The sequence below is a fragment of the Podarcis bocagei genome, assembly GCF_964188305.1.
Source record: "Podarcis bocagei genome assembly, chromosome: 11".
NCBI lineage: Eukaryota > Metazoa > Chordata > Lepidosauria > Squamata > Lacertidae > Podarcis > Podarcis bocagei.
This window is the reverse complement of record NC_138136.1, coordinates 65,764,201-65,790,859: the sequence shown is the minus strand read 5'-3', so window position 1 is coordinate 65,790,859 and position 26,659 is coordinate 65,764,201. Positions and strand designations below refer to the sequence as shown.

Here is a 26,659-nt window from a genome sequence, read left to right as displayed (position 1 = left end):
CCACCCACCCCACACTATCCCCCCTTTTTGTGTCATTCGCTAAGATGTCGAATTCCCTCCCCACAGCGATGTGCCTGGCATTATGCAGTTTCTATCAAATGTGGAAGATGCACCCCTCTACTTGGGCTTTGGACCCTTGAGGTGTGTTATTTCTCAGACCCCACCTAAGTTTGGAGCCCACACTTTAGGGTGGAGGGTGGGCAATGAATTAACCGAGGCAAAACCTCAATACTGGCGTGTCAACGGTGCTGAGACAGCTGATGGACAACCGTAGAGATTCCCTTGGGATCATGGCTCGATTATAAATGTTTATAATCAAATTCTACACGGGGTTTTGCCCCTCCCCCAACGCCCGCCTGGTGTTTCTCCTCGGCATTCGCTCCATCTTGTTGATCTGCCTTTGGGCCACGTAGATGGGCAGTTGCTTCCTGATTTCCAGAAAAGTCTGGTGCGTGGTTTCTGGGATCATCTTTAAGATGAAAAAGAAGGTGGCAGCACATATCGGACAGCAGATGAGGAAGCTGAAGAATCCGATGTATTTCTGGAAAGGAACAGGAGCAGCAACACACACAGAGAGAGAAACTGGGCTCAGCAACATGAGACAAAAAACTGAGTTTTAAATGTATTATAAACATGCAACACCAGATGGCGCTGTAGAGCAGGAAACTTTTCTATGTGATTTTACATAGAGGTTTTTTTTTTCTTTTGTTATAAAGATTTAATTTTTATGACTTATCTATAGTGGGGTTCCCCCCCCCCCCGTGTGTAGATCCACCCACAGAAAGGCATAAGCTTATTAATTTAGCACATTATATTTCCCCAGTGCTTTTTTCCTTCAAGGAACTCAAGGCCGGGTTATCTCATCGAATCATAGAATTGAAGGTTTGGAAGGGACCCCCTGGCCAGGGTATTCTGGTCCCACCCCCTGCTACAGTGCAGAATTTACAGCCAGAGAATCCTCTGACATAGCTGGTTCCACTGTCGACAGTTCTGCCTGATGTTTACCTGGGATATTCTTTCTTGCCATTTGACTACATTAGTTTGGGCCCTGGCCTCTGGAGCAATGGGGGGGGGGGGGAGAGCTTGCTCTGTATTCTATGTGGCAGCCCTTCAGATATTTGAAGATAGCTACCAGGTGACACTTGAGCCCAACTCTACAATTCTCTGTCAGTGCTCTGTCTTCTCTTATCCAGGCTAAACATACCCAACTCCTTCAACTGTTCCTCATAAGGCTTGGTTTCCATCTCTCTCTCTAGTAACACCCCAGAAGGGAAGTTTTGGGACCAGGTGAGGGTAGGCGTGGAATGTGCTTTCTCCATCCTACCTAAGGTGGGAAAGGTCTATGGCCATAGGCATAGCCAGGATTTAGGGGGCAGGGAGAACACCTACCTGTCATCATCCTCTGTCTGGCTCTGTCTAGCAGATTCAGAATGAAATGTCTCAGCAGCAGTTGTTTTAAATTCCTTTCTTTTGACCCCAAGTGCTCGGGGGAAAAATCTGCCAATATTTTTCTACAATTTATACTTTTACTTAAGTATTTTTATTTAATTACTTGATTTTGGGGGGAGGGGAGAAGAGTCCCCCCCCCCCCGGCTATGCCCATGGCTGGGGCAAATTCAATCCCTGGCAAGTCCAGGGGAAACTGGGAGCGGCCCCTTCTCTGAAACCTTGGAGAGCCACTGCCAGTCCGTGTAGACACTACTGGCTTGATATAAGGCAGCTTCTTATGTTTGTATTCAACCCTTTACCTAGAATGAGGAGGACTAGAATCTTCCGTTTTGTTTTGTTTTTTTACAGGAAATACCATAGCTCAGTGTCAGAGCATCTGCCTTGCATGTAGAAGGTGCTCAGTTCAACCCCCGACGACTCCAAGTAGGACTGAGAAAGACTCCCTGTCTGAAACCCTAGAGAGCCTCTGGTAGTCAGTGTAGACAGTGCTTAGCTAGATGGACTAGTGAGGGACAAGGCAGCTTCCTAGGTCCTCAACATCCTTCTGCATGCCAAGCAGATGCTCTACTGCTGAGCTACAGCCCTTCACTGTAGAAGGTTCAGAACACCCACGGACCACCAGAATCACTCACCTGGATATTGAGGAAGGTCACAATGCTGAAGAAGTTTAGGAACCAATGCACAAAACCCCCGACCACATAGGCTGAGGACCGCGAGGACTGAAGGAAAATCTCTGCTATTATCAGGTTGGGAAGAGCACCTGTGTAGAGAAAAGAGTTCACTGCTCGTTGGAAGGAGATTTTTTTATTTTTATTTTTTTAAAAAGGGAACTATTCTTAAAGTGGTTTAATCTTGCCTCTGTTTAGTAGCTGCTTAACTGTTTATATATCTTATTTTCTCGTTGTTGTCGTTATTTATTGGCTTTATATACTGCCCTTCATGACAAGACGGTTCACAGGATAAAATACAAGGTAAAAATGCAAGTAAATAGTTAAAACAAAAACAACAAAATAACACACACACACACATCTCATGCATTGAGCTATTTTGTTGGGGCCATTTGTTTTTATATATTTTTTAACCACAAAGAAGATTTTTAAAAAGTTTTAAAGTTGGGCCATAAAGGTAAAGGGACCCCTGACCATTAGGTCCAGTCGTGACCGACTCTGGGGTTGCAGCGCTCATCTCGCTTTATTGGCCGAGGGAGCCGATGTTTATCCACAGACAGTTTTTCCGGGTCATGTGGCCAACATGACTAAGCCGCTTCTGGCGAACCAGAGCAGCATTGCACGGAAACACCATTTACCTTCCCGCCGGAAGCGGTATCTATTTATCTACTTGTACTTTGAGGTGCTTTCGAACTGCTAGGTTGGCAGGAGCAGGGACTGAGCAACGGGAGCTCACCCCGTTGCGGGGATTTGAACCACCAACCTTCTGATTGGCAAGTCCTAGGCTCTGTGGTTTAACGCACAGCGCCACCCGCGTCCCTTGTAAAGTTGGGCCATACTTTGGTGCTTATTTTCTACACCACTTTGTGAAGTCTCCCCCCTTGAAAAGCAGATTAGAAACCTTTCAAACAGTCTTTAATACTATAAAACCATTGGCCTCAAAATGGCATTCCATTTTTTAAATGGTTTTTTCATGTAAAGTGCTACAAACTACTTTTATTCGGAGATTTTCTGAACATACCATTAACAAACATCAACAGAAAACAGGATCGTGGGACTTCTGTGGTTCACTACGAAGCCCAGTAGATCAGTGTTCTTCAGTCTTAGAAACCCATCTACTATTATTTTCATTATTCTTTTGTACCCTGCTCTTTCCACAGAACCTGGGACTCAAGGGATCTTACGAAACTGTAACCTCATATTTAATCCCATTACGTTAAACCATGGGTAGGCAAACTAAGGCTCGGGGGCTGGATCCGGCCCAATCGCCTTCTAAATCTGGCCCGCGGACGGTCCGGGAATCAGCGTGTTTTTACATGAGTAGAATGTGTGCTTTTATTTAAAATGCATCTCTGGGTTATTTGTGGGGCCTGCCTGGTGTTTTTACATGAGTAGAATGTGTGCTTTTATTTAAAATGCATCTCTGGGTTATTTGTGGGGCATAGGAATTAGTGCATACATATTTTTCAAAATATAGTCCGGCCCCCCACTAGGTCTGAGGGACAGTGGATCGGCCCCCTGCTGAAAATGTTTGCTGACTTCTGCATTAAACTGTAACGGGATTAAAACAATGAAAAAACAAGCCCAAAATCTGTTAAAATGCAGATAATAAAAACACTAAAAACACTACGACCCTTTCCTTAAAAACAACAAAACAGTCAGTTCCCAAAGGCCTGCCAGAATAAAACAGTCTTCACCTGCCAGTGGAAGGACAAGGAGAGAGTCGGCCTAACCTCACTGGAAAGGGAAGAGTTGCTGGGATCATGAGGGCTGCGCTGTTTTGTAAGAGTTTTTGCTGGCACTGTGTTTTTTATATTGCTGATCTACACCTGACTCTGGCTCCTGACACACTGTAGTGGAAGGGGCTGAGGATAAATAAAGGCTTTGGATGCCTGACCACCCTCGGTCCTGGGAAACCTTTTGCTCTTCACATCCTGCGCCTCCTCCAAGGAACTCTGCGTATCACCTGAGCACTTACTAGGTCCGACGGCATGTCCCATGAGGAAAATATTGATGAGGAGCGCATTGACGTAAGACATCCACAAGGCATCTCCCTGTTGGAGAGAGTTGTGAGAGCGTGTCAAGCTTGCTAGGTTTGGGCAAAGCGCTTTTGATGTAATCGCTGATGTTATTGGTCAATCAGACGCTGTTTACTCATGAGAGATCACTTCCCATTGGGAAGAATCCAGAGGACAGCGGCACTGAGTTGTGCCCAAAATGAGTTGCGCCCACCACATGTGCATGATGTCACACGCACGACACCCCTCCCAACCTGGCCAGGCTGACTTGGCCTGCGAACATGCTTCACCCTGCCACATCCCTGGCGATTCTCAAAAGGACGCGGTACAGCCAAGCATCTTCGTCCTGGTGCGTCCTCTGGAGGGTTTGGGGGAGGCCTGGCCCCCTTCTTGAAAATGTGCCAGGGCCAGAGGAGCATCTCTGATGGGATAGCAAGGGAAAGATCTGGTCCTTTTTTAAGCACCTTGTGCTGCACAGAAGGGTTGTTAGAATCTTCGGTCCAGTATCCCTGAAGGAGCGTCTCCACCCCATCGTTCAGCCCGGACACTGAGATCCAGCGCTGAGGGCCTTCTGGCAGTTCCCTCATTGCGAAAAGTGAGGTTACAGGGAACCAGGCAGAGGGCCTTCTTGGTAGTGGCACCCACCCTGTGGAACACCCTCCCTTCAGAGGTGAAGGAAAGAAGCAGCTATCCTATCTTTAAAAGACCTCTGAAGGCAGCCCTCTTCAGGGAAGTTTTTAATATTTAATGCTGTACTGTTTTTAACACTTGATTGGGAGCCGCCCAGAGTGGCTGGGGAAACTCAGCCAGATGGGTGGGGTATAAATAATAAATTATTATTATTATTATTATTATTATTATTATTATTATTATTATTATTATTATCCAAACCAAATATGACATTTTGATAAAGGTATGGTCCCCACGTATCAACTGTGTAAATAGGAGCGATGTTAATGCGAGACCTCGATCACTCACACTCATTTATAGAGAGCTGCTACCTATTCCAAGGCCATATCAGCCTTGCTCCACACACCCTCCTTCAGTGTGTTTTTGCACAGCTGGAAATGTGCTCTTTGAACTCTGATCATGCCTCTTGCATGCCTGGACGAGGCGAGAGAGGAGTTGGGGAAGGTGTGTGCAGAAACCAGCCTATTCTGCAAAGGCAAATGATGTGAGTTCATTGCTCAGCCTACTTTTGCTTCTAGCCCAACCCACCACTGGCATGCAGTTTTTGGTCTGCAAAAGGTCCCAGACTTAGCTCAACAGTTTAGGTGACATGTAGAATGCCAGCACATGTTTTAATTTTTTAAATAAAGGTTTCAAGATACAGTTGTACCTTGGAAGTCGAAAACCAAACTGCAGCTTCTGATTTGCTGCAGGAATCTCCTGCAGTCAATCAGAAGCCGTGGAAGCCCCATCAGACGTTCAGGTTCCAAAAGAATGTTCGCAAACCGGAACACTCACTTCCAGGTTTGTGTAGTAGATAGGTAGCCGTGTTGGTCTGCCATAGTCAAAATAAAAAAATTCCTTCCAGTAGCACCTTAAAGACCAACTAAGTTAGTTCTTGGTATGAGCTTTCGTGTGCATGCACACTTCTTCAGATACACTGAAACAGAAGTTGCCAGATCCTTCTATATAGTGAGAAGGTGGGGAGGGGTATTACTCAGAAGGGTGGTGGGAATGGGAGATTCCTGTAAGACCTATTACAGTCGTTAAGAGTCGTCAACAGGCTCATCTCAGCTATCTGCCAATCTCCCATTCCCACCACCCTTCTGAGTAATACTCCTCCCCACCTTCTCACTACATAGAAGGATCTGGCAACTTCTGTTTCAGTGTATCTGAAGAAGTGTGCATGCACACGAAAGCTCATACCAAGAACTAACTTAGTTGGTCTTTAAGGTGCTACTGGAAGGAATTTTTTTATTCCAGGTTTGTGGCATTCAGGAGCCAAAACGTTCAAGTTCCAGGGTGTCCGGGATTCAAGGTACGACTGTAGTGGTTATAAACTGTTGAAATAATTTCATTGTTTTATTCTTATTGTGAAACTCTGAGGGCTTTTTTAATTAAATGAACAAGTGGTATATAAATTTTGTGAAAGAAATATGCAGTTGACAGCTTCATCTGTCTGGGGGCAGGTGGATTGCAGAGGTGGGGAAACCCAACATGCAATATGCACCAGGTGCCTCCTCTCTGGTGTGCACAGCAATGTGAAAACACAACTTGAAACGCAGCAGAAGAGAAGCGACGTTGCTGCATTTCAAAGTATTAATGCGTACACAGCGAAAGAGCCATCAAAAGGAGTGATGCTCTTTCAGTTGCTAGCGTGCACATAGCCAAGGAGCAATCGGCGGAGTAACGCTTGGCTTTCGAGGACATTGGTGCTTGAAGAGTTCGGGAAAAACCAACCAACCTGAAGTTCAAGGTTCATGGTTAATACGATGCAGAGGATGGTGCACATGCCAAAAGCAAGGAGCAGCAGGAACTTTCGCCCCATTGAGTCAACGTAAAATATCTAGAGAATGTAACAGCAAGGGAAAGAAAGCATGTTGTCAGAGCTGCTTCAAGATCCTAGCTCACAGAGGATCACGCTAGCCAGCGGTCATTAAGTAAAAGTCTTTATTGAATTACAGTTTCCATTCTCACGCTGCTGTCTGCAACTCTACGTCTACTAGCTAGATCGGCGAGGCTCCGTCTGAGTCTCCGCCCCGTGCGCACCAACTTAATATCCTAGCTTTGCTCCACCTTTTCCTCCTGACTGTCCTCCTCTGGGTCCCTCTACCCCCCGGGGCTTCTTCCTTCCGGGATTCTTCTGACGCTGACCCGGACCCTTCTGCCTCCTTGCGCCGGGCTTTAGGACCTGGTTCCCTTTCGGGGCTGCTCACTGCGCCGCCTTCCTCTGCATTTGAACTTGGCGCGCGCGCCCAACCTTCCACTTTCCTCTTAACCGTTTCTTCGCTCCCCGATGGAGGTGTGGCCACTCCTGACTCCTGCCCTCCCTCCTGTGGTGAGCTGCCAGCGCTTCCCCCCTGGCTCCTTTCCTCTTCCCTGCTTCCTGGCAGTGACGCTGGTCCCGATTTCCAGCTGCTCCCCCCTGAGTCTCCTCTGGCTCTATCTTCCTGGGGTGCCTCTCTAGATTCCCCCCTTGCCCTGGCCACTGGTGCTCCTTTCTGTGAATCCTCTGATTCACTGGAAAGACTGGGAGATCTCGGGTCGTCGTCATCACTCATCCTTTCCTCTGTCTCCTCCCCTTCGCTCTCTGTTTCCTCCCTTGCCCGTGCCTCTGCACCTAAACCCCTGACATCCATCCCCCCCTCGAAGCCCCCCAGTCCCCCCTCCCCTCCTTCCGGTGCTGGAGCTGGGGGCTGCTGTTGCAAAGGGACGAACGTCGGATATCGGTCGCTTCCCGTGGCAGGCCTCCATCGGAACTCTTCCGGGTCTTCCTCCCTGCTCTCGTTGACGACAGTCACCTCCTCTTCCATCTCTGTGCCGCCGTGCTCGAAACCAGGGTCGTCCCCGAAAATGTCCATGTCCGTCTCTCCCGCACTTCCTCCAGGCGGCGTTGCTCGGCCGGAACAGTCCAGCCACTTCCTGCGGAACTGCTCCTCCGGCCTATCGTCCCACCAATACGAGGGTTCTGAGACAGATCCCGAGGGTGACCCCTCCGGGGAACGGACGTCTCGTGTCGGTTCCTCGTCCGAGTCGAACCCCCTGAACGTGCTGTCCGAAAGCGTGGGCGTGAAAAGCCAGTCGTCGAAAAAGTCCGCTGGCATAGGTCTATGTGGGAAGAGGGCATGAAACTCGTCTTTGAGCAGAGGTTCGTCTAAAGCGTAGCCCGGCACCCAGCTGTTCGCACTGGCCGGGGTGCCCTCCCTGGCGAGAAAGTATTCTACTCCCTCTTCCCCCCATCTGGAGTCCAAAATCTCCGTGACTTCGTTGATGCGCTCCTCCTGTGCCACTCCCGCGTGCCCCGTTCCTTCTCTGAGCGGACTCGGCGCCGTTCCGGGTTCCTGGAACCTGTGCGGTGCCTTGTAGGGAGTGAGCACCGATCTGTGGAACACCGGATGCATTCTGGAACCCTCCGGAAGCGCCAGCCTGAAAGCCACCGGGTTGACCTGCTCTTCGACTTGGTAGGGCCCCAGTTGTTTATGCCCTAGTTTCTTCTTGGCCAACGACCTGGCCGGCACTGCGTGGGCTGCTAACCAGACCCAGTCTCCCACGTGGAGCTCTTCGCCAACCCTTCTGTGTTTGTCCGCTTGTACCTTGTATGCGTGTTTAGCCAGCTCCAGGTGGCGCCGCAGCTGATCGTGGACTTCCTGCAGCTCCGACGCGAACGCATCTGCTGACTGCGGCTCCCCTTCTCATTCCAGGCCACCAGAAATCCCTGGCTACTAATTCCACCGTCTTCTCCTTGCCAAAGTGCCCGGCCGTGGGTGCGTCGTGCAGCTGCTGTAGCACCTTGGCTCGAAGTTCGTCACCCGGCACGTAGATGGCCCCTTTACGGATGAGCAATCCATCTCGTAGCTGGAAACCGTCGGCCGCTGCCTTGCCCCCTCGCACCTCTGCCATCTTCGTTTGTGCGAAGGAGTCCCCCTGCAACGCTCGCCGCACCGCCTCTAGGTCCACGGTCGCCGCGGCGCACGCCCACACTGTCGGTGCAAAGATGTGCATGGCGGCCGCTGGTGTTGCGTCCTCCAGATACTGTGGCTTGCGGGAGAGAGCGTCTGCCATGATGTTGGTGTCCCCCGGGACATACTCTATTCGGAAGTCGAAGTCCGCAAAGAACTCAGCCCAACGTATCTGCCTCTGGTTCAGGAACTGTGCCGTGCGCCAGTGTTCCAGATTCTTGTGGTCCGTGCAAACCTGCACCGTGTGCTTGGCGCCGATCAGAAAGTGCCTCCACGCCTTGAACGCTGCATGAATGGCCAGCAACTCCCTGTCCCATATGGTGTAGTTCTGCTCGGACTTGCTGAGCTTCCTGGAGTAAAACGCTCCCGGCCGCCACACGCCCTGCTGGTCCTTCTGCAGCAGGACCGCCCCCACTGCTCTGTCCGAAGCGTCTGTCTCCACCCTCATCGGCATGCTGGGGTTGACATGAAGCAGCTGCTCTTCCGACGCGAAGAGACGCTTGAGGGCCTGAAAGGACTGCTCCGCCTGCTCTGTCCAGATGAACTTCTTCTTCTTGGAGCTAAGGGTGTCAGTGATGGCCGCCGTCTGCATCGCGAAGCCCTTGATAAACTTGCGATAGAAGTTCGCAAAGCCGACAAACCGTTGGACCTCCTTCCGGTTGCGTGGGCTCTTCCAATCCAACACTGCTCGAACCTTGGCGCTGTCCATGGCGAGCCCCTTGTCAGACAGCTTGTAGCCCAGAAAATCCACCTCCGGCACGTCAAATTGGCACTTCTCCAGCTTGGCGTAGAGCCTGTGTTGCTTTAGCCTGCCCAGCACTTCCTTGACGTGCTTGTCATGTTCTTGCTGCGACTCCGAAAAGATCAGGATGTCATCCAAGAAACAGACGCACGTCTTGTAGAGAAGTCCCGCCAACACGTGATGCATAAATGCTTGAAAAACGTGAGCGCCATTTTGCAGTCCAAAAGGCATAACTCTGTATTCGTAGGTACCCAGTGGCGTGAACATGGCTGTCTTCCACTCATCACCCTCCCGCATGCGAATGAGGTTGTACGCCCCCCGCAGGTCCAACTTGGTGAACACCTTTCCCTTCCGTACCTTCGCCAGGAGGTCGTCGATGCGGGGCATGGGGAAGTCCGACGGCTTGGTCACACTGTTCAAAATCCTGTAATCCACTACGAGTCTTTTTTGGGGCGTGTCTCGCTTCTTAACAAAGAATACAGGACTGCCCCCCGCTGCCTTAGACTCTCGGATGAAACCGCGCTCCAAATTATGATCGATGAAGTCTTTGAGTTCCTGCAGTTCGTCCTCAGACATGGAATACAGCTTCCCTTTAGGCAGCGCCGCCCCCGGCAGCAGGTCAATTTTGCAGTCATATGGTCTGTGAGGGGGTAGCCTGTCCGCCTCCTTCTCGCAGAAAACTTCCAGAAATTCTGCGTACTTGTGGGGAATCGCTTGCAGCGTGCCTAGCAGCAGCTGTGACTCCTCTTCCTCTCCTTCCTGCCTGGGTACGATGCAGTGTTCAGCACAAAAGGAAGAGCCGAAAACCAGCTGCCTCTGGAACCAAGCCATCGTTGGGCTGTGCTTGTCCAGCCAACTCATGCCCAATACAATGGGCGTGTCAGACAGTTGAGTGACGTTGAAGCTGATGACTTCCCTGTGATTTCCAAGTCGCATCACCATTGGTGGCGTCTGCTTCACCACTTGCCCCCCTAGCAGCTCCCTGCCATCCACAGTGACAACCTGCAGGGGCAGTGTGGCCGGCAGCAACTGCACAGCGTGCCTGTCGACAAATTCCTGCCCTATAAAGTCCGCGTTGCTGCCGGAGTCGATGGTGATTGGCACGTCCATGGTGATTCCGGTGGGCAGCTGGAGAGATGCTGTGAGCCTCACTACTGGTTTGGGCGGGAGGGGGTTCACTGGCTGTAAAATCTCTGGGGACTGCGTCACTAACACGTCTGGCTGGGCCCCAGTGCCTCTTCCTCCAGCCAGACATCGTCGTTTCCCTGCTGTGGTCCTCCCTGCTGCGTTGCTGCAGTCACCATTGCTGAGGCTGCAGTAAGCTTGTGGGGCCTCTGGGGACACTCTTTCGCCATATGCCCTGGCTGCTCACAGACGTAACACTTCCTGGTCCCTCTAGGAGGCTTCGCCTTCACTGCTGCCGGTGCTAGGGCTCTGGTTGCTGACTGAGCCCTTGCACCTCCAACCTCCATAGGTTCGGCTCCTCCTCCTGGCGGAGGCGTGGATTGCGCCCGTGCTGCTTCTCTGGGAAAGAAGGAGGGGCCCCCGGCTGGTTCGCGCCCTCCACGTCCTTCGTCCTTGCTCCACGGACGTCCTTCCAGCCTCACCCCCACAGCCAGTGCCCTCTGAACGACCTCCTGGGTGGTTCGGGGTCTCTCCCCCCTCGCTATCTCATCTTTAATCGAGTTGTGCAGTCCCTCCCAAAAGAGGTCTCTTACAGGAGCCGAATCTCTGTCCCATTCCAGGGCGCTGACCAAGGCGAAAAAGCGGGCATGATACTGTCTGACGCTGGCCCTCCCTTGTCTCAGCCCATGCACCTCCTTCCGTGCAAGATCAATGTCAATACTTGATAAGAAACACCCATCCATCGCTTTAATAAAGGCATCCGCATTCTGGAGCGCCGGATCGTTATCTCTCCATAAATTGCGCAACCATGCTTTCGCCTCCCCATGCAGATGGGACATGATGAACCCCACTCTCTCCTGTTCATCTCTAAAGTCTTTATGCAACATTTGCAGTGCGCACAGTACGTCGGCTCTAAAGTTGGGATACTGTTGCAGGTTCCCATCGAAGTGAGAGAGCAGTCCGCCTGTCCGTCTCGCCAACCCAATTCCCTCCTGCCGGGGTGTTTGCTTTGCCAGTACGTCTAACCTGACCTGGAGATCCCTGCAGGCGGCAGCTGCCTCGTCCTCTCTCTTCCTGGATGCGAGAACCTCGGCGTTCAGTTGTGCCACTGCTTTTCTGAGGTCCTCTATCTGCTGCTCAGCCGTCATGTCTCCTGCCGTTCGTGAGCTCGCTAGTGGGCGCCTGTTTCTCTCCCCTCCTCGAGGCTGCAGATGCCCACAATGTGGAGACGGAGCCTACTGTCAGAGCTGCTTCAAGATCCTAGCTCACAGAGGATCACGCTAGCCAGCGGTCATTAAGTAAAAGTCTTTATTGAATTACAGTTTCCATTCTCACGCTGCTGTCTGCAACTCTACGTCTACTAGCTAGATCGGCGAGGCTCCGTCTGAGTCTCCGCCCCGTGCGCACCAACTTAATATCCTAGCTTTGCTCCACCTTTTCCTCCTGACTGTCCTCCTCTGGGTCCCTCTACCCCCCGGGGCTTCTTCCTTCCGGGATTCTTCTGACGCTGACCCGGACCCTTCTGCCTCCTTGCGCCGGGCTTTAGGACCTGGTTCCCTTTCGGGGCTGCTCACTGCGCCGCCTTCCTCTGCATTTGAACTTGGCGCGCGCGCCCAACCTTCCACTTTCCTCTTAACCGTTTCTTCGCTCCCCGATGGAGGTGTGGCCACTCCTGACTCCTGCCCTCCCTCCTGTGGTGAGCTGCCAGCGCTTCCCCCCTGGCTCCTTTCCTCTTCCCTGCTTCCTGGCGGTGACGCTGGTCCCGATTTCCAGCTGCTCCCCCCTGAGTCTCCTCTGGCTCTATCTTCCTGGGGTGCCTCTCTAGATTCCCCCCTTGCCCTGGCCACTGGTGCTCCTTTCTGTGAATCCTCTGATTCACTGGAAAGACTGGGAGATCTCGGGTCGTCGTCATCACTCATCCTTTCCTCTGTCTCCTCCCCTTCGCTCTCTGTTTCCTCCCTTGCCCGTGCCTCTGCACCTAAACCCCTGACACATGTGAAAAAGGAAGGACGCAGCACTCAGTCTCAGCTTAACCAACCTTGCAGGGTTCTTAGTAAGTTTAAAATGGGGGTGAGAGAGAGGGCTCAGAAACAAACGGGTGGGTCTTTTACCACCTCACCTTGATAGAGAACAGGGAGCCAAGTGGGGCTGTGTGTAGTGAGAGTATGTATGAACTTTGGCTGGTGCTGGAAGCTGGACATACAGAAGAACATACTGCTCTATACTAGGCTTAGTGATCTCCCCGGGAACCTCACGAGGAGGCAAGATCTGTTGGAGTGTCAATGCTGTGAGCCCCTCCCTCCAAGGCTCAGGCCAGGTAGGCCAGGAAAGGCTGAAAGCCTGGAGAGCTGCTGCCAGTCAGTGTGGACAATACAGAGTTAGATGCACAAAGTATCTGACTTGGTATAAGGTGCCTTCCTGTACAGTGGTACCTCGGGTTAAGTACTTAATTCGTTCCTGAAGCACCACTTTAGCTAATGGGGCCTCCTGCTGCTGCTGTGCCACCGGAGCACAATTTCTGTTCTCATCCTGAAGCAAAGTTCTTAACCTGAAGCACTATTTCTGGGTTAGCGGAGTCTGTAACCTGAAGCGTATGTACACTGTATTCCTAAGTGCTGGCACAAAACTGCTGCTAAAGTTTGCAGCGCAGGAACATCCTTTGGAGCAGACTGAGCTTTGAGACTTTAAGGGGCAGAAAAAAAGGCGAAAGTAAGGCAGGCTTACCCCGACAAAGACTGAAATGATGATGGCAACGCTTGATGCTAAACGGATGTATGGGATATTATTTAGGTCAGTTCCTGTAGACAGGTAGATTCTCTCTGTATAAAAGTATACCTGAAATGAGACCCAAACAACTGAGACTTTTAGCTTACTGGGCGATGGTCCTGTGGCTGACTCAGGGTTTGGAGGCACTGTCTACAAAATGAAGCCTAAGATCCTTTCTCTCCAACTCCAAACTAGGGATGGGAAAATTGGTCCGTTTTTGTTTCTTTTCCAGCCTTAAATCCAGCTCTTCACATTTCTTCTGCACAGACAAGAACTGTTTGCAGTTGCCAACAAACATAGGCAGGCAATCCTCTGAATCTCTGGCTATATGGGAATCAAAGGTCACTGCAGTCGTGCCCTCAAGGGGTGGGTGTACCTACCAGTACCCCTTGTGGTGCCTGTGAACGCTCTTGGTAAATATCTTCTCAGAAATCTACAATCTGCTTGAGATTGTTTCCTCTTTGTGCTCATAAAAACACCCCTGTTCCCACAGTGGCCACCCAGATGCCTACAGGAAACCCACAAGCCAAGCACAAGCATCAAAGAGAGTTGCTGATGTAGGTGCCTTCCTCCCCGCCTCCGTTGGTGGGGCAGCTGTTGTAACAGCATCCGCACACCATCTGGGGGTGATGCCCCCTTTTCTGCTCTTTTGGATGTGGCAGCCATTTTGTTTCATGTCTCCTCCCCGCCCAGCAGCCATTTTGTGACTGGTGCCCACGGCACTCCCCTCAACATTCCAAACATGGCCACTGGGCCCCAGTGGCGTAGCGTGCGGGGTGCAGGGGGGGCCGGCTGCACCGGGCGCAACATCTGGGGGTTAGGGTTAGGGGGCGCAAATCCACGGGTTAGGGGGCGCAAATTACTTGCCTTGCCCCGGGTGCTGACAACCCACGCTACGCCACTGCTGGGCCCCCAAAAGGCTGACGGAGCTTGGATGCAAAACAAGCTCCGCCCATACTGCTTGTGACCCTAAATGCAGTGCTGCCTGTGCCACGAATTTGCCCAATCCTCCTTTAAAGCCGCCCGAGCTGGTGGCCATCGCGGCCTCCTGTGTAGGGCCATAGTTCCATAGTTTAACTATGAAGAAGTCCTTCCTTTCCTCCGTCCTGAATCTTCCAACACTCAGCTTCCTTGGAATGCCAACTCTCACCACCCGCAGCCATTGGCCGTCCTTGCTGGGGTTGATGGGAGCTGTAGTCCAGCCACACCTGGATGACCCAAGGTCCCACTTCCCCTCCCTTGTTCTAACCGCTTGTGGATATTGCCTTCCTTACTGCGTTGACTCCAGAGAGCTGTTGGCCACACATCAAGATAATGACTGAGATGACTTGCCACCGCAGGCTTGGGAAGCACAGCAGCATAAGTGAGTTCATGCTCTTCTCCGTCTTCTCAGCCATCTTCTCCTGCTGCAGCTCTTCTATCTCCTCCTGCACGTCCTCATTGTGCCTCAGCTTCTGCAAGGCTGGAAAGAAGCAGCAAGGGAAAAGCCTTTGAATAGCAGGGGATGGAGGCTGGTGGGGAGAGTTTCTTGCAGTACCAAACACAGGAGGTGTAGTGGAGGGGGGCCAAAGACCAGTCACAAATTCTGCAGTGGGTTCCCGGTCTCCAGCATCCCAGAGACACCCAGCCAGCTTTTTGGCCACTGAGAAGATGTTCCGCCTCACCCGTTGTGATGCTTGGAGCCAGTCTAAGTGAAGACAGGTGAGTCGGCCACTGAGGACTGGCTCCTAGGGTCACTCTGGAGAAAGACACCAAGGAGGAGCTGTTCTGCATGCGCCAAAGCTCAGCGTTTGGGAGCACTGCAAACATAAGCTGCCTCCGTTTCAAGAGAATGGTGTTCTAGTTCTGTTACCTGTCAATCGATCAATCAATCAATCAATCAATCAATCAATCAATTGATGGGTGTTCTGCTACATTCAATGGAGCTTCACAGAAAACACTGTGGGAATGTTAAAGATAGTAGGAAAGGATATATTGAATAAGTATTATCCTTCCTTCACTCAGGCTAGTGAAGTGGTGTAGCAGAGCAAATTCCCCTCAATATAGCTGAAAGCTAGTTTGCAGATTCTTTTGAATCTCCTAGTTACGGTAAGTTTATTCCCGCTTAAAAGAATAAAGACACAAGAGTCTTTCTGAGTAAACTAACAAAAAGTTTACTCACATTTCAGTTCACAATTTGATCCCAGAAAGGCAAGCTATACTTAGCGGTTACCCAACAAACTGTGAGTTCATCTCATATGAAGACTGAACTCATGTGCTGCTGGCTGAGAGCTTACTTTTGAGTGATAGCTGATCCATGGCCATTTGATGTACCTTTGGGGATTATTAATTTGCTGGTGAAGATCCATCATTGAAACAGTTCATTATCCTGAAAGAACTGTTCTGTCTGCTGCACCCTATTGTGACATTTGGCGCACCCATCACCTCACGTTTGTAGTGTTGTGCCCGTAGCACCACCGTGCTCCAACTCACTTCCAACTATATTTTGGATAGGATATTGACTGTGGAAAGGCATTCTGCCTCTATTTCAGTCATCCTTGACAGTGACTTACCAATCCTACCATTCCTGGTTATGGAACATTTATCCGATTCTTATTAGTTTGTGACTCCATGCACATATTATATGTCTTCTGTTTATAGCGTTATAAAAAATATTGTCAGTATATTATTAGCCAACATGTTGCTTGTTGTTGTTCAGAGCTGGCTGAGTGACAGTAGAGAGCAAAAATTACCGTATTTTTCCGTGTATAAGACTAGCTTTCTTCCCTAAAAAATAATGTCCAAAATTTGGGGGCGTCTTATACACGGATAGATCTTTCCCATTTTCTTAAATCAGAGTCCCCCCAAATAGGGGGCGTCTTATACATGGGGGCGTCTTATAGACGGAAAAATACGGTGCATTAATAAGAGAACAAAATGGCTGCAGGAGAGCAGCATGGCAGCAAGGGAGCAAGTGAAGCAAGTAATTAAGACTGAGAAAATCGCTGCCTGACTCGGCTCTTTGATGGAGTCAGCCAGAGCCATGCCCATCTCCCAGGTCACATGCAGGGGGAGGATGCTCCAGACCAGTGGAAGAGGAAGTTACCCTAGATGTCCCCTGCCTGTGCCCACTCTAGGGAAACAAGGAAGGTTGCATTGGACTGCACCAAGGGATTACATGCCACAAAGACAACTGAGGTCGCCTCGAAAGAAGAAACTGGAGCCCTCCACAAGAGGGGAGCCACCACTGAAAAGGCTCGCCGGGAAGGGTTAGGTGAGATCCCTGCCTGAAACCCCAGAGAGCTGCTGCCAGTCCGTGTAAGCAATACTGAGCTAGATGGACCAATGGTATGATTCAGTATAATGATTTCAGCTGTTCTCTCTCTGAGAACCAAGAATGACAGATTTGGGGTGTTGCCTAAGAGGCCATCCAGACTCACCCCACCAAACATACAACACCATGTTTCATCCAGAAAAAGCACTAGGCGCTATCAGTTGTATTCTCAGATTGCCTCCTCAGGTCAACACTAATAAGACTTTGAATGTTATTATCCCTCACCCTCCAATATGTAAGTGGTTCATGTATGTGGTTACCTAGCACGGCCTTTTCTTCATCATTTTTCTGAATCAGTAGATACCTGGGGCTTTCGGGGAAGGAAGGAACGACAATGGTCTGAAATAATGCCAGTATTCCAGGGACACTTGTCAGTATTGGCCAATCTGCGCAAGAAGGAGCAATTCATTTTATTGATTACATTGACACCCCACCTTTCCTCGAAGGAGTTCAAGGTGGCGAACGTGGTTCTCTTCCTCCCCATCTTATCTTCCTCACAACAACCCTGTGAGGGAGGTTAGGCTGAGAGACTGGGAATGGCCCAATGTCTGAGCCAGGATTCGAACCCTGGCCTCCCAGGTCCTAGCCCGGCACTCCAACTACCATGCCACCCTGGCTCAGATGGCACAACAGAATTGCCCAACGCTAAGGGAGGGAATCAATGGCCTTCCTGGGTCAGTGGGCACCTTTGGGGAAGTGCCGTCGGTGCTAGCCATTGGCTGCCATGAGGGAAAGTGTGGCATGAGACAAAATGGCTGCCATGGGGGTATAATACAAAATGGCTGCCGTGGGGATGTGGGGAAATGGCTGCTGTGGAAGCAGGGCGTTATGGTGGCCACGTTTAAAAGGGGGGAAAAGCAAAGAAAAGAGACATAACCATGGGTGTGCCCCACATCAACAGGCAGGGGGAGGCACCTATATCAGCCATCGCTATGCTTGCTCACAGAGAGAAGGTCTCTGTACAGTGGTACCTTGGTTCTCAAACGCCTTGGTACTCAAAACAACTTAGAACCCAAACACTGCAAACCCAGAAGTAAGTGTTCCAGTTGGCGAACTTTTTTCGGAAGCCGAATGTCCTCTGTTTTAAGTGTTACACTGGTTTGAGTGCCACACTTCCGTTTTGAGTGGTACGCTGAGGTCTGTTTGTTTTTGCTATTTATTTTGCGTTTTTGTGGCTCTTTTTTTGTTTTTGTGACTGTGTGGAACCCAATTCAGCTACTGATTGATTGTGTGCCTGCAGTACATGGTTTATTGCTTTCATCTTATGGATCAATGGTCTCGTTAGTAAAATTCATGTTGAATCGCTGTTTTAGGAGTTGTTTTTAAAAGTCTGGAACGGATCAATTCGTTTTGCATTACTTTCTATGGGAAAGCACGCCTTGGTTTTGGAACGCTTTGGTTTTGGAACACACTTCCGGAATAGATTAAGTTTGAGAACCAAGCTACCACTGTACTTCTCCTCTGTTCAGAAGTGATGGGTCGCTGGCTGTCCGATCCTGGGATCCAAGTGGGCACATGTAAGACTTTTTGTGGGCACCACAGGTGGTACTGGTGGGGGTTCACTGGTGCTTGTGAGCACCACATGGAACTGGAGGGGTCGTGGAACTGTCTCCCTCAGAAGGTGGCGAGCTCTTCTTCATTGGGAGTTGAGTCATCTGTTGGGGACTCTTTCCAGCATTGCAGCATGTTGGACTAAATGACCCCTGGCAATACATTCCATCTCTACAATTCTACCATGACCTTTGGGCTAAGAGATGCTCCTCTCTGATTTACCTTCTTCGTTCCCCAGCATTTCAGGAAAAGAGAGTATCTGAGCCAGGAGGACACCTACAGCTAGAAAGAAATGCGGCAGCATGCCAATGGCTCCCCTCATGTTCAGTGGGGAGATCTCTATGAGGTACAATGGGACCACGATGTAGAAGATGCCTGGTTAGGGGATAAATCAAGGCATTATTCACAGTAGGCATGTGACAGCCATAGAAGCATACAAACATCTCCCACTTACCCAACTAGTCATTGTGTTCTGCAAGAGAGGGCATCCTGCAGATGTCATCCTACCAGGACGTCCATTCCACATGATGGCCAGAATCAGGCCTTTAGTTTGGCGGCACGTAGCCTCTGGAACTCCCTCCCACTGCGTATCAGGCAGGCGCCTTCTCTATTGCCTTTTTGGCACCTGCTATTTCAGCAGCTGGTATCTGTCTTGGATCCAAATCTGGCCGATGTGTGTGCTGTTGCTCTTTCTAAACGGTCTTTTAAAAAATATTTATAATTGCTATCATTATTGTCAGCTACATCCCTGCTGGTGGGCCAGGTTTGGCCCATGGGCTGGAGGCTCCCCAAAGCAGTATATGGAGGTGGTGGTGGTGGGGAGGTTCTTCTTTTGAGATGTCTTTGAATTGCAAGCACTGGTTCCTTCCCAACTCAGATTTCAGAACAGGGAATTTTCTCTTAACCCCACACCCTCACTAAATCCAGGAAGTAGCCCAACTCACCTATGGTTATTCCAACGATGAAGCGTGAAAGCATCGTAAAGAGGAAGGCTTGCACCACAGTGGCGCAAACCATAAACATAGAGGACACCATGGAGCAGAAGCAATTGATCAGCAAGGCCCCTTTCCTGGAAAGAGTGGGGAAAGGAAGGGAATGACTGGGCCAAGGAACATGTGGAATGATTGGAAGAGTTCCCCGCATCCTTTGGGGGAAGCAAGATCTGCCAGGAGGAGCAGTTTGGGAGGTCATGCGTCTCAGCGGGCTGATTTCTGGCTTTGCCGGCGTTAAATCTCTAATCCCGGCTCAGTCAAAGATACACCTGCGTCACTTGTTCATCCCAGAAGAATCACCCAAGGACATGGTGGGTGCAGGACCAGAGAGGGAAGGGGAATGACCGTAGTTGGGATCATCAAGCCGTATAACCTGGCAACCCGGCTACTTATTTTCAAGACTTATTTAATTCTGGTCATATGTTTAGCTTAATTTTATACCAAAAGGGATCCGAGGGAGGGAGGCTGAGTAAAACCAAAGCAAGGCAGCCAGTCCCTATCTGCAGGCTTACAATCTAAAAAGACCCCTCCCACAACAACAACAAAAGCCACGGAAGGAAAAGGGATATGGAGGGAATAGGAAAATCAAAATAAAAACTTGGGCACTTTCTAAACAGTGGTTCCTGTAATCCAAAGAATCCTGGGAATGGGAGCTTGTTAAGGGTGCCAGGAAGTGTAGCACTGTGAAAGGTACACTGCAGTCTTTGGGTTTCTTTGGGGAAAGCCTTGGGCTTCGAATACATGGTATGTACGCAGCCCTATTAGCATGGAGAAAGTCCACAGAACAAGGGGAACCATGAAGCAGAGGCTGGATACTTCTTTCCTTTCCTTTGATGCGGTGTCTGATCCACACCAGCCATCTCAATGGCAATATGTCTTTTGCAAGATTCCTTGCATTTCTGATTAAAATCTAAGGGCAGTCATTGGCTGAGTTTTGCTCAGAGATGACCCAGTGAAATCAGGGGGGGCTCGCTCAGGCTGGCTCATTCATTTGAATGGGTCTGCTTTGTCGAATGCCACCCAAACGATAGCATGACTTCAGCTGGCTGAATATCTTTTGTTAAAATGTGGGGTGCCTTTTTACAGGGTGAACCTCCTCAGCCAGAAGTTAAATCGAGCCTCAGCTGGGGAGACAGGGCTCAGCAGAAGCCCCACTCCCCTGCCCCCCTGCCCCACGTCCAAAGTTAGGACTGGAAGTTCACTAATCACCAGGTCATCTATATATACCTTCCATATTCATCCACCATGACTCCTGCGATGAGTGCTCCAGTAAGGCCTCCAATAGGGAACAAACTGATGGCAAGGCCTAGCATGAAGTGCAGATACTGCTGCTCTCCTGGATTCTTCGCAGCATGACCCATGTCTTCCATGAGCTAAGAGAGGAAATCATAGCATGGGCAGGGTTAGTGTATCCACAACACATCCTCATCAGAAGGAACTGGCACCCTTGCAGGTGCCACATAATACTCATATGTAGAACTTCTCTCTATTAGAGTGGCAGCATTTGCACTTTGGAACTCCCTGCCTCTTGATATCAAGCAGGCGCCTTCACTGTATTCTTTTCGGCGACTGCTAAAAATGTTTTCTTTTGAGAAAGCCTATACAGACACATAGAGCGTTGGTGTCTGTTTGAATCTGGTTTTCGGCTTACCGTTGATTTTAATTTTTAAAAAAGGTTTTAAATAGTTGATTTCAACTTTGTAAAATAAAACCCTAAGCATTTCATTGTTTTCTTCTTTCTGTAAACGGTTCTTCCTCCAGCCTTTTCCACCAACGGCATCTACCAATGGTTGCTCAGAAGGGAATGTGAGCCTTGGCTGAAAGATCCTCCACACCTGTTTTAAAGTCCCACTAGACTCTTTTGAGTTTTGGCTGCAAGAGACCAAGGCTCCATCGTCACCAAATGATTTATTTGTTAAGGATGCTGAGAGTTGTTAGGAGACCCCTATGGCTCCACGCTGAGTAAAACTTGGTGAGAAGCCTATCTTATTTTAACTAATACATATGCATTTATCTGCACTAATATACACATTTTATTTTTTCTACACAGTGGTACCTCAGGTTAAGAACTTAATTCGTTCTGGAGGTCCGTTCTTAACCTGAAACTGTTCTTAACCTGAAGCACCACTTTAGCTAATGGGGCCTCCTCCTGCTGCTGCTGTGCCACTGCCGCACGATTTCTGTTCTCATCCTGAAGCAAAGTTCTTAACCCGAGGTACTACTGTACACTAGCTGAAGCATTGCACCACAAAATTCTGAGAAGAATTTTGACAGGTGTTCCAGTTGGCAACTTGTTTTGGAATGTGTGTTCTATGTAGATGTGCCCTTAAAACACAAACTATTTCAGATTTCTCTCCACCCCTAGATACAACCTGAAAATATCTCTGATGACTTTAGCTGTGATTCCTGGATTGCAGGGGGCTCAACTAGATGACTGTTGGGGGTCTCTTCCTACTCTACTGTTCCATGACTCGCTGACTCCCAGAAGCTTAGTCAGAAGCCCCTGTTGTAAGAAACCGCCTGTACTGCAGGGTCATCTTACCAGCACTGGGGAATAGACCATCCAGAGGTTGTAACCATATTGGATAGATCCCAAGCTGGTGACCAGCACTGTTCGGAGAAGCGAATTTGTCACCTCCTGCAGGAAATCAAAGCAGCAGATAAGGCAAAGCGTTCATCAATGCATAAGGTAAAAGGACCCCTGACCGTTAGGTCCAGTTGTGACCGACTCTGGGGTTGCGGCGCTCATCTCGCTTTATTGGCCGAGGGAGCCGGCGTACAGCTTCCGGGTCATGTGGCCAGCATGACTAAGCCGCTTCTGGCGAACCAGAGCAGCGCATGGAAACACCGTTTACCTTCCCGCCAGAGTGGTACCTATTTATCTACTTGCACTTTGAGGTGCTTTCGAACTGCTAGGTTGGCAGGAGCAGGGACCGAGCAACGGGAGCTCACCCCGTCACGGGGATTCGAACCGCCAACCTTCTGATCGGCAAGCCCTAGGCTCTGTGGTTTAACCCACAGCGCCACCCGTGTCCCCATCAATGCATAGGACATAGTTAATGAAAGACAAATGGCTTGGATCTTAAGGCAGTGTGGGCAGAGTTCTGCTCATAGGAGGAGTGTTTATGGTGCAAGGTGATATAACCTGTGGCCCTCCAGGTATTGCCGGACTCCATTTCCCATCAGCCCCAAGCCAGCATGGTCAGTAGTCAGGGCTAGTGGGAGCTGCGGTCCAGCAGTATCTAGAAGGCCCACAGATCCCCCTATTGCTGGACTAAAGGCTTCTGGGAGCTGGCAGCCCCATTTATAAAAGAACGTAGCAGGACCTGAGTCCAAAAGCAGAACGCTCCCCAGTATTCTGGTTGTGTGATGTCACTTGTTTGATGTGGGAGGGTTGAATTTTTAAAATGGCCTCTTAGGTCAAATTGGACGGTTAGAGCATGGTGGGGATAATGCCAAGGTTGCCAGTTCAATCCCCATGTGGGACAGCTGCATATTCCTGCATTGCAGGGGGTTGGCCATGTTCAAACTCACCCATTTGCGGACTATGGGCTTTGGTTCTGGCACTGCCTTGCTATCAGTGCTTCTTCCGGTAGTTTCCATAATTGAGTCTCAGCTGTGGGGGGAAGAAGAGGGACATTTTGTCAGGCGGTTATTATCTCTTGCAACTTCTTTAAGAACATAAGAATAGCTAAACCTGGCATAGGCAAACTCCGGCCCTCCAGATGCTTTGAGACTACAGTTCCCATCATCCCTGACCACTGGTCCTGTTAGCTAGGGATGATGGGAATTGTAGTTCCAAAACATCTGGAGGGCCGGAGTTTGCCCATGCCTGACTGAATGGTCCATGGACAGCTCCTCCTGACAGCCTGTTTATTGGGCATCCCTCCTGATTTGTTTTTGCAGAGGTTTGATTATGGCTATGTACACACCACACATTTAAACCCTATGGCTTACGCCAAAGGATAATGGGAACTATAGTTTGCCCCTTATGGACCTACAGTCCCCTTTAAATGTATCACCAGTCTTTGCTGAGAGTTCACTTTGATTTATCGATTTTTTAAATTGCATTTATATACCACCTTTCTCCTATATATATTTGTGTGTGCGCGCGTGTGTATCATTTTGCAGTTTCCATCAAACAAAAAAGATATAGTTTTACATCAAATTTCAAAACCCCATTTCTGCCTCCCTCCTCCCTTTCTGCGATTTCTTATATTTATAGTATCTTTATTGCAACTCCCAGTTTAAGCCTAATTATTAGTTGACCCATATATTCGAAATTAGTTTTATCACGCTGCACGTCTTTACGTTAAACCTGCTAATGAGTGTATCTGTTTGCAATAGTTTATAAAATATTCAATAAACGTTTTCCACTCTAAATCAAAGACACTGTCGTATTGATTTCTTATTCTTCCGGTGAGTTTCGCCATTTCTACATATTCCAATAGTTTTTTGCTGCCATTCTTCTTTGGTTGGGACGTTGTCTTCTTTCCATCTTTGGACAAATATCATATGAGCAGCTGTGGCCACATATATAAACAAGTTTTTATATTGTTTAGGTATCTCTAATCTCTAAAAGAAAAGCCTCTGGTTTCTTATAAAAAGTTACCTTGAACATTTTTTTCAGCTCATTGTATATCATTTCCCACTACATATGGAAAAAGATACCTTCTTTTTCTTTGCACTTCCAGCAAATATTCGATTCAGATTTATACATTTTCACTATCCATTGCCCAGTGTATCATAGAAGATTTCACTTGCTCATCTTTTGTTTGCATATCTTATACGTTTCTGAAATTACCTTAATATTACTAATATCTAGCAGGTCTCTCTCCAACTGGAATGATTGGTTCCCAAAACCTAACTTTTTATCTGTTTTAAACAATTCATTTAGATGATAATATTGCAACCAGTTTATTAACATACTTGACAGTTCTTCAAACTTTTTAAACTTAATTTCACCACCCTCCTCACTTATTATTTTTTAAATAAGTTATCCAGTCTACATCCCACCTTTATCTCCAAGAAGCTCAAAGTGACATATATGTTTCTCCACCTCCCCATGACAGCCCTGGGAGGCAGGTGAGGCTGAGAGGACAGTGACCAGCCCAAGGTCACCTAGTGAGCTTCACAGCCGAGTAGGCATTTGAATCCTGGCCATCTGGGTCTTAGTCCGACACTCTAACCACTATACCACATTGTTCGCAGGGTGATGGTGATATGATGGTGAGCTCAGCACTCAGCCTGATTTGCTTGTCAGGCATTCCTTCCTTCTATACTTTTCTAGGCATTTCCACGTCATTTTCCAAACTGCAAAAAGTCTTTTTTCTTTTCAAAAATGTGCTTATTGCTCCAGGGTGATATTGCCTTTTAATCCACTTCAATTGCACAAACCTAAATTTCTGCTATGTGCTGGAAACCCTCCTGCAAAATGTATTTACTTACTTACTTAATAGTGGTGTTTATAGCTCACTTTTCACTGAATATTTTCAGTCCCAGGGAAACAAAAAAGGTCTAAAAAGCTAGGGGCTATATCTTGTGGTAGTGAATGCTCATGGCAGGGACATACTGAAAGCCTGTGACTTGTCTCCTGAATGTTTAAAGAAATCACGAACACAGAGAGGCAGACTCCTGGGAGCCCCACCCAGACAAGGAGGCTTCCTGCTCAGTCTCTGCATGAGTGCCTCTTCTGGCTTTTTATTACAACGGATTAAGGCAGGGATAGGGAGCCTATGGGCTCCATCGGTTCTTGGACTTCAGCTCCCATCAGGCCCAGCCAGCATGGCCAACAGGAAGCAGGGGTAGGAGTCGTGGTCCAACCACACCTGGGGGGGGGGCGCAACAAGTTTCCTACTCCCAGATTTAAACCAAGTCAGAAACGATGGAGGGAAAACTGAAGCAGTTGTCTTCCAAGGTAATCCATTGGGTCAACAGTCCCAGAAGTGGGTAGCGGTGAAGTCTGTCTGTAGGGAGCCAACCCACCCCCTCAAGGCACCATAGCTGTCAACTTTCAATTTTGAAAAGGGATCAGCAGCCTTGAAAATAAGGGATCAGCAGCCTCACTTATCCCGGGGACAGTCTACGGGATATCTAACAATCCAAGATAGCAGCAGGAAGCAGCGGGAAACGGCGCTGGAATAAGGGAATTTCCCGCCCCAAAAGGGAAGGTTGACAGCTATGCAAGGCACAGAAACTTACCGCAGCTTTCTGTTCTTGGAAGTAGAGGGGTGAAATCAGCCCTGCCCTGTTTTCTCTGGAAAGACATCCAAGGGCAGGCAGTCTTGCAAGAGCCAATCAGAGGAAGGATGCTGAAAGATTCCATTTGGGGGAGCTGTTGGCAGTTGGAAGGCCAGGTGATTGAATGAGGTATACCAGGATCCCATCGTGGCTGAGCAGCTGAGCAGTGAGCATGCCAGGCGGCCTTAACTCAGCCACATGCAATATTGTTATTATTGGGTTGTCGCTAGCCGAGCCCTACTCAGAGTAGACCCACTGAAAGAGCCAGCATGGCGTAGTGGTTGGGAAGTTGGACTAGGACAGGGGTCTGCAACCTTTAAGACAAAAAGAGCCACTTGGACCCATTTCTGAAGAAAAAACAACTGGGAGCTGCAAGACTCGTCATTATAAAAACAACTTTTTTGTCCCTTTTTTATTATTTCTTTGTTTGACCCCTCAGAATTACTCCTCCTCATAGAAATAAACGTTAAATTAACAAGTTACCTTTTTGTGTGTGTGTGTTCTTCACTCCCCTTCAAAACAGTGACCAGCATACATGCCCCCTTTCAATGCAGTGACCAGCGTACATGCCCCTTACAATGTAGCGGGCGAACCAGCGGGTGGGAAGGTGACGTCGGGACGGTGCATGACTAACGCACGCACCGCCCCCATGCGACGCCACAGCCAGCACAGCGCCCGCCACAGTGGGGAGTGTCGGGGCGCACAATGCGCCTCCTCCCCTCGCTAGGATCCGCCCCGGAGCCGCAGCAAAGGTGTCAAAGAGCCACATGCGGCTCCGGAGCCGCGGGTTGCAGACCCCTGGACTAGGACATAGGTGACCAGGGTTCGGATCCCCTGCTCTTGACCTTGGACCAGCCTAACCTACCTCACAGGGTTGTGGTGGGGATTAAACCGGTTTCTGATTTTTAAAGTCCTCACAAAGATTCATCAGGGGTTTGGGGCAAATTTCCCCCGACAGACACGTTTTTTTAGGCAGTTCTCCCGGATGCAGTCACAGGAAATCTCAAAACATTGCAAACAAGAAGCTAAGAGCCCCTAATACAGAAAGGCTCAGTTGTGTGCTGATTGGGACAAGATGATGATGATGATGCAAGGCCCAATTCTGGAAAAACAAAAATCTCCCAACTCCAGTAGATTGGGTGGGTGGGAACTGGGAAATTGTGTAAA

The 26,659-nt window shown here is 49.3% G+C and overlaps 1 protein-coding gene across 1 annotated transcript; it reads right to left on the bottom strand.

Annotated features, from left to right (window-relative positions):
• Window positions 1–288: 288 nt before the first annotated feature.
• LOC308597027 (solute carrier family 2, facilitated glucose transporter member 5-like) lies at window positions 289–25,421 on the bottom strand. The gene is made up of 13 exons (XM_081212456.1): window positions 25,319–25,421; window positions 22,787–22,868; window positions 21,795–21,890; window positions 20,480–20,625; window positions 19,205–19,329; window positions 18,483–18,635; window positions 16,970–17,095; window positions 14,671–14,858; window positions 13,355–13,465; window positions 6,549–6,650; window positions 4,096–4,171; window positions 2,082–2,209; window positions 289–541 (listed from the first exon to the last, which is right to left on the bottom strand). Exons 2-13 carry the CDS (start codon window positions 22,853–22,855, stop codon window positions 323–325), a joined length of 1,539 nt encoding a protein of 512 aa, XP_081068582.1. The 5' UTR covers window positions 22,856–22,868; window positions 25,319–25,421; the 3' UTR covers window positions 289–322.
• Between the last annotated feature and the right edge of the window lie 1,238 nt (window positions 25,422–26,659).